The sequence below is a fragment of the Athalia rosae genome, chromosome 1 (genome assembly GCF_917208135.1).
Source record: "Athalia rosae chromosome 1, iyAthRosa1.1, whole genome shotgun sequence".
Lineage (NCBI taxonomy): Eukaryota > Metazoa > Arthropoda > Insecta > Hymenoptera > Athaliidae > Athalia > Athalia rosae.
In genome coordinates, this window is record NC_064026.1 from 19,836,801 (window position 1) to 19,845,073 (window position 8,273).

Genomic DNA, 8,273 nt, shown 5'->3' on the forward strand with positions numbered 1-8,273 from the left:
GCCCTAGATCTTCTTCTTTCATGATCAGAATTCGCTTTATTTCATATCCATTACTCAGAAGCCACGAGATCAGGATGAAAAAGTGGAATTGGCTATACGGTTTAACAATTTTCCTCGCACAGCCATGCGATATATCTAGTATGGTGAAACGGGAGCACTTTTTATTCTTCCCTAGTTTTTTTTTACCTCATCTTTCTTGATTATTTAATCGATTTGTTTTTGTAGAGTTGCCACAAGGTACCAACCAAAATAGATATCACAGCGGCACTCGACTCTCCCTTGATCGTAGTGTTTGAGGAATAAAATGTCTGGATAATGTGACCAAGCTAAAATTCGCCGAGATCACTTCTGAGATCTGTAGGCACTGCGGGAACTTCAAATTCCATGGGAACTCCCCCTATAGACTTACGGTATCCAGTTTTCTATTTGCGCACCATGACTGTGAGTTTTTCAGGTGACGAAGCGTAACTAATTTGCGTCAAAAGTATCTCTGAATTTTCCTCGGTCTTTATCCTTGGGAATTTTCCGTCTCGAGTCGAATCAGAAATTTTCCGACTTCAGTCCGAAATTGGAGTAGAAAAAAGAACTCGGAAAAAAAAAACGAAGAAACTTTCGCGAATGGAGAACTGTAACTCAACTTGCACCAGGTTGGCATTTACGAGCGTTTAACCGCGACGGAAAATTACCACCATTCAGTAGCCGGAGTCTCTTGTTAACGGAACAAGACTCGTCGAACGATTATGCGTGATTTCGAGTGCAATTACTCGAGATATTCGGAGTGGTGAAGAGATCGCGAAACTTTAAGCTAGTGGCTAGCGATTACCGGATGGAGTCGGTGTATCGCCAATACTTAATTACCCTTTGATATTTTGACCGGTATAGTCGACCGACTTTCGGCGTATCCTCGGCGAAGTAAGCACTGCGGATAGTGTAGCAACGGTGGATTCAATTACCGGATCACGAACCGACCACTTGAGTTTCTCCTAAGCTCCGCTCCGAAGCACAATAGTCAGAGTTCGCTCAAAGTTTCCAAACAGCTTCGAGACCCTGGAATTTTCAAGTCATTCACGCTTCGATGGATATCTGCTGGAGGAACTAGGTGAAAATAACAAGTTCAGCGTGAGCGATGTCGAGGAAAAGTACGAGCGGAGACGAGAAAATAAATAAAATTAAATAAAATGAAAAGCGACGGGCGCACGTACGAGAGTCGATCAGACGCGGGGCTTCTCGTTGGAGAGGTTATCGAGGAATATTATACATTCAGAATTTTTCGACACCGCGAGATGTTATCGATCAATTTGGCGAATAACCGTGCAACACTTTTCAAGAATTTCTCGAAAGTCTTATCGTTAGATAACCCGGAGTCTTTTTCCATTAACGGTTCGTCATGTGGTATTTTCTCACGAGCCGTTCTCAATTTGTGTATGTGCGACAATTTGCACTCGCAGCTGCCGCAGCGTTTTAAACAACGATGACCTCACATGTACGCAGCGGGATTCAATTACTTTGAAAAATTTTCGCTCCCATGATTTGCTTCGTTCGATGTTGCATGTACGCGATGGCAATAGTGCCCTTCCGTGTCATTATAACTCCCAGTACGAAGTTAACGTTGAGATATGAATTCTTCGAGTGGCGATCTTTGGTATTTCTCCTGAATTTCCGCGATTATTGCGTGTACGTATACATATAACATGCTACTCGATGCTTCGCCGAGCTTTTGAATATTGGAATTCTAACAAATGGCGGTAAAGTTACCCCCCATCTCCCGCTCCGCCCCCGTGCAGAGTGGTTTGCAGTTCTACGTTATAAAATATTCGATATCGACTGCAGGCGAGAGCTCTTCATATGCATATATACATACGATTTACGTAGGTACCCTTTGCCATGAGCTTTCGCGAATGGATTAAAATGGCACGAGGAATTTTCGTTTTTTTTTTTTATTTATCAAACTTAAGCACTGCCCGCTACATTTAACCTGTATTACACGTTCGTAGTGCTAAGCTGCTCATAAATATAGTTATAAAACACTCGCCCTTTCCTCGTTATCATAATTCCAAATTTTTTCTCAACAAAAAGCACGCAAGCTCTTCTCTCCACAATCCTCGGATTTCAGCGTTCCAAGCACCCGCAGGATGCTCATAAGCCTTCATTTCGACGAACTTCGTTTTTTTTTTCTTACCACGCAGTTCAACGTCGGCAAAAATTAATTGCAATCCCATCAACTCTTGTACCATACATGATTCGTCGCAAGGTGAAATAAAATATTGAAAATCACAGTCGATATGTCTTGTGACACTGATTTTAATTATCATATTTTTACTAATTGTGAGATTGACGCACTTCCGAGGATTTTATAATAGCTTGGGCGGAGGCGTCGGGACGAAGAGAGTCAAGACGAATCCGGCTAAAAATGATGGTAATAATCGTATTATTTCATCGTCAATCAATCGGCGGAGAAACATTGAAAGTTGTACTTTTCTACTCACACATCAGGATAATAGCTATGAAAAAGAACGGACCCACGCAGCTCTTGGTGAGAAGAATCGGAAACAAGACGTTTCCGATTATTGGTCCAAGGCAACTAATCGTTGACGATAAGGTCACAGAAATCGTTCTGAAACATGCGGTAAAACACTGGTGAATTCTTCGGAACACACATCTGTGGCTAAGAAATATCGGTGCACAAATTTTTCAAATTTCGTCCCCGATTGTCATGAAAAATTTGCAACGAACCTGAGAGACGTCGGCATCAGACAAACCATGTAAATTATAATAGTCGTGACGGAAATGTCCATCAGCGTTATGTAGACGGCAATTATTCCAAGAATAAGCTTGGAATCTGAAGCCCAATTTAACGCTATCGTGCAAGCGGCGGCAACAGCGTAAGTCGTCACTGTGACGGAAGAAAAGAAATTGATCGGTCAAGTGGATAAATTTAGGTAAATCATATCACGCGTGACGATCACTCGTATCTATCGATTAATACATCGGAATACGATCGGAATACGATCGGGATACATACGGAGAAGTTTTTTTTTGCCAACCAAATTGACCAGGGTACCGGCGAGCATGATGCCCAGCACGGTGCAGATTGAGATGATCACCGAGTTCGTGTACACTTTGATCGGTATGGGGGGCTGAGAATGAAAATTCATACAAATCAGTCGATACTGCTGCACAGTTTTCAGATGTCGGCAGGATTTTCACTCGCCACAAAATATGAACGACTCTAAAGCGTCGGGTCGTAGGGGTGAGCTTTCGATGCGCTTTAAGAAATACCGAGCGACTCGCATAGTTTGCCACGTGAACTCAAGTACCTACTGCCGTTTTAGAAAATCAGTGGCATGATGGATTGTATGAAAATTTTTACGATCAAACTCACCACCACGCAAGTTTCTACCGCCGTGTAGTTCGGTCCCGTGGCCACAGTTACGTTTGTAACACTCCGGACGCTGATCATTTCGCAGACGGTAACGGAGCCCAGACTTGGATCGCGACCATCGAAGTCGTAAGTCTCTATCATCGCAAAGAGCTGCGGCATCCACAGCCGTATAGTTATCAAACTGAAATAAATATCGTTCGGATACTTATCCGTGAAAACTTTCCAAAGCGTACGGTACGCACCTCAGTATGCTTCCAAATTCGAGAACGGTGATCATGAAAAACGGGGCACAATACCGCTTGGAGAACAGAGGCTTAACTCGAGTCGATACTTGTCGTATTTTCTCCCAAACTGTCCTGTAGCCGTCCGAAGATTCAACCGGCGTTTCGCTCGTGTCCCGAATGAGGAATTTTATCTTGAAGAAAGAATCGACGGGTCAGACGAATTGAACAGCTTTCGAACGACGAATGCGATGGCGGCAAAGATATATCGGAGTAGCGAGTTTGATTTTACCGGATACATTCCCGGCGGATTTCCCGTATTCAGCGCGTACATTCTCTGGAAGATCTTCAGGGCCTGCTCGTTTTTACCTTGAGCCATGAGAAACTTCGGACTTTCCGGGAAGTAGAGTAGCCCTACGAATGCCAAAAACGAGGGCATACTGCATACCAAGACAAAGATGCGCCAAGAATTATAGACGAAAGCTCCGTTGAACAAGCTCACCGACCACGTCTGTGGAATTATCGCCCATGCCAAGACTGGAAAATAGCGTGTTTAATTCTCTACCGTTTTGTCTATCTGTTTTTTCTTTCTTTTTTTTTTTTTTCTCTGAAAACTAATGGCGATGCGAGTAACAATCACCTGGGAGAAATACGTTGCCCAGTGTACAAAATAAAGAGCTCCAGTAGAGAGTCGCTGCTCTGTACTTCGTACTATGGAATTCCGCCAGGTACGTCATCTTGATCGCGCGAGTCCCGCTTATCCTGAAATATTGAAGATTGGTATTCGAGAGACGTGGATTTGGAAATCTGTCGTTCACGCAGGGAATTGCCTTCAATTATACCCACATCAAACCGCACAAGAATTTTAAGCACAGCATCGTGTAAAAATTCTGTGACATGCTGCTTAGAATGTTTAAAATTGTGTCCGCGAAGTATCCGATTAAAAGAAAAGATCTTCTCCCTCTCACATCCGCTAGATATCCCCAAAGGAACGTCGTGCAGAGCATTCCTGAGGGTAAATTCTTATTGATTATTATTGTTTAGCCGATTCCGAGTTACCTGGCACAAATCCGTGCCAGATATTCGTTTTACTTTTGTGCAGTTTTATGACCTATGAAAATCGCTGCGTTGAGCATCCCCTTCTGGTTCAAAGTGAGCTCTAGATCGCATTTGATCGACGGTAGAAGGTATGACATAATGGTCGTGTCAAAAATATGCGCCCATGTGCCAGGAAAGATGGCCAATAGAAGCAGGTAATTGTAAGGTCCATATCCTGGAATGTAAAATAGGATGACATAATTGTAAGAGAAAAAAAGATAAGGAATTATATTAGCAATAATTTCATCGAACTCAGATGGATTGGTGTGGAACAAAATGTCTACCGGTAGCTTCGATCGCCGCTTCAAAATCCGATTGCTCGTCCAATTTTTCATTCACTAAAAACGACAAAAGAATAAATCGGTGTTTCTTTTTCTATCGAATTGACGTGGGATGAGTTGAAAATTATCGAACGATATCCGTTGACAAATTCGAAACTCACCAAAGCAGCTACCGATTAACACCGATTTCGACGAAACGGATCCGGCGAACACTTCCCGCACTGGTTTCGTTAATCTCTGTTGCTCCTCTTTAGTCATTTCACTATCCTACCGGCAGAAAATCAGAACAACTTCGTCAAAACTAGTATGCTCATCAACCTTCTCGAAGTAGGATTGTTCGATTAAGTTTTATAATTGCAGTTATTTTTCTTTGGTAGTATTGTTGAGAAAATTTCAATCTACACGAACTGTCCCGTTGAGAAGATCTTTCTCGACAGGCGATTCATTGGCGTGAATAAGGTTGAACGTTTTCTACCAACGTCTATTAAAATGTAACGATTGTTTTTGGGTAACACACAGCTGATTGTGAGTTATTAAAATCGTCGATTCTTCGCAGTGCATTACAGTTCATCAAATTTACATTATTAACGGGAGCTCAAAGATAAAATAGAGATAAAATATGTACAGCAAATACATAAACTCGTCCGACGTTGTTTTGTGAAAATTCAGGTCATTAGAATTCTGTAACAAATGCCGAGTCTGCAGTTTAACGAATCGAACACTTCTGACATGATCAGCCCATTTGTTTACATATAGCCCATAAATTATTTCGTAAATGGATCGTTGATCGAACAAATATAAGTTTTGACGTATTCCAATTTCGTCCTTTTTTTTTTTTTTTTTTTTCTTGCCACTCTATCGCACGCCTACGCCTCCATGTGTGCTTGTCACTTGAACCACAACTGGAAATACGATTGAAATAGCGTGGATATCTCATACCGAACTATATGAGAAATGATCCGTAATATTTGTGCCAATACGAAGGAAACTAGACGCGTACGTGAGTGATGCTGATTCTGATTGTTTGTCTCTCGGTACGTGAAGCACTTTGCATGAGCGGGTCAAACTTCACGTTGGGCAAAAATGCTATTGTCATAGATATTATTATTAACGTTTCTAATATTCAATATTAACACAACTGCGCGTACGCGTCTTACACTTGGTAACTTATTTGTACTTACCACAGTTTCAGTTTTACCCATCCCGATGCACTAATTACAGCTGACTCAGTTTCGTAACTGATATATCTACACTCTTTGAACAGTGCTCGAGAAGCGCGATATTCATTTATGCTAATCGTCGCTGCGTGAATTAAAGTTTATCAAGATTACAAACGAGCATCTACGAAGGAACATCTTCGTCGGTAGACTAATCAATGCGCTTTATCTCTATGAATAAATATTTAATGGATGCTTAGATCTTTCATAGAGATGATTTATGCATTCAATTTCTGTATGAAGAGTATACGCGACTCAATGGAAATTTCTGCATCTCTACTGCCTATGAAGATACTGATGAATTTTTGTTTCCAGACAGCCTGCAGCAGCTGCAGCTCGCTTCATTTCTTTTCATTCAACACTGACTGGGTCCTATTGACTGCTGGGGTTCCTGCCTCCGGCGCTGCAAGTATCGATCATGCGATTGAATCTGGGAGAGCTCGGACCGGTCGGTACGATTGAACATTTTTCAAAACACCTTCGGAAACGAACCCCTCAACGAGCGATTCTCTCGTCGCGGAATATGCGGCTTATTACCCTACGCCGTTTCGCATGCCGATGATAATTTCGAAGCCCGATCAGGACATGAGATATTTGGAGAAATTTTTGTGCGAAATTTCGTTCATTCGTCCGTGCATGTAACGTCGGTGTTCCGCTTCCTTGAAAATCTGAAAATCGTATAGTTATGCCGGAAAATGCCGTTATTCACAGTGAAGAGATATCGTGAAACTTTATGCGAGAATCTAGTTTTGATGAGTATGAAAAATGGATTTTACCGTTCGGCTGATCTCAGAACGATGTGCGCTCGAGGTCACGTCATCAAATATCCAAACGATTCGGGAATTCGAATTTTTCGATATTTTTATAGTTCGAGTTTCTCGACAAATCTCGACGAATGCGCGCCATTCTTCTTTGCATCTCATACGTTGAAACTATACACGCCCGGTTCAAACTTTCCCGACAAAAAATTTGGATTACAAGGTTCAACGGACGGAGTTACAAGAGAGGGAAAACTTTACGACATCAGCAAAGCGACCCAAATAATTTCACCCTCTTCGGTCATCCGTTTCCTGTACTTCTGTCCAGATCGGGACAACAACATCCCGCAAAATCACTGGAATATATACGAAGATACGTCGGAGCGAGATAGCAAGGAGGCTATATCGTATAGGCTTATTGATGAATAAAAATTCACGGAAAGCAGAGAAAAGAGGAAGAAAATTAGCCGGACGACGAACGTTACAGCTAGTTGCAGACGATGATTGGACCACAACGAGGCGTGGTTTGTATTTCGATTTCACGCGCTTTGCTCAGTTTCGCGTTTTATTTTCAAATTCCAGTTGGCTTTACTCCATCGAAGAGATACATGGTGCAAAATTTCAACGCGTGGAATTAGAGAGGAGCATTTCTTTGAGTCACAGGTAGGTTTGAAGCGCGAAAGATTTTCATTGAAATGCAACAGCGGTTCGGAAAATTGCGAGAAATAGTAATTTCTCTATCTATTTTTCTACGAGATTATAGCCGCAGTGAATACAAATTAAATATTGAAAATAAATAAAACATATCAAAGTGTTGGCGAAAGGTAACGATTTCCCTTTGATTTTCTTAACCAAGAAAATCTACTGCCGTAACTGCCGTCCAGCAATTGTGGTCTGGACGTATATTCAAGCTCTAGTTAGCTTGATTTATGCCGCGAAAGTTCCGTGCCCACGCGATTCTCAGTGCGGTCCAGTATGGCCCGCGACAAAAAGAAGCATTGTGCTTGGACTTCCACATTCTTCCTGGCCGGATACCAAGCCCAAACCCTATAGTCTACGATGTGCGGTAGGGAAAATAAAATAAACCAAACTGCCGCCGGAGCGCGTATAATTCGTTCGCTGTGTGGTGTAACAAAAAATGACAGAAGAAAACGGGGGGGGGGGGGGAAATAATTCGGAACGGGGAAAAAAGGGATTCGCCGCTAAATTTCGGATTGCTCCCGTGTGCATTAATTACAGGGAAACGTTACACGGTACGCGCGGAGCTGAAAATCGGCGAACGATGATGAATACACGTTTCGAATTTTATACCAAAC

The 8,273-nt window shown here is 42.2% G+C and overlaps 1 protein-coding gene across 4 annotated transcripts; it reads right to left on the reverse strand.

Moving 5' to 3' along the window:
* Positions 1-2,319: 2,319 nt before the first annotated feature.
* On the reverse strand, positions 2,320-6,315 carry LOC105692424 (synaptic vesicle glycoprotein 2A-like). 4 transcript variants are annotated; one of them, XM_012411622.3, is made up of 13 exons: positions 6,164-6,315; positions 5,144-5,249; positions 4,986-5,039; positions 4,715-4,876; positions 4,450-4,612; positions 4,244-4,365; positions 3,896-4,140; positions 3,625-3,797; positions 3,383-3,563; positions 3,023-3,137; positions 2,734-2,893; positions 2,487-2,614; positions 2,320-2,404 (listed from the first exon to the last, which is right to left on the reverse strand). In XM_012411622.3, exons 1-13 carry the CDS (start codon positions 6,182-6,184, stop codon positions 2,352-2,354), a joined length of 1,683 nt encoding a protein of 560 aa, XP_012267045.2. In that variant the 5' UTR covers positions 6,185-6,315; the 3' UTR covers positions 2,320-2,351. The 4 variants fall into 4 exon arrangements, with proteins under 4 accessions (XP_012267045.2, XP_048507281.1, XP_048507277.1 ...); XM_048651324.1 differs by lacking the exon at positions 6,164-6,315 and adding an exon at positions 5,922-6,070; XM_048651320.1 differs by lacking the exon at positions 6,164-6,315 and adding an exon at positions 5,834-5,870.
* Between the last annotated feature and the right edge of the window lie 1,958 nt (positions 6,316-8,273).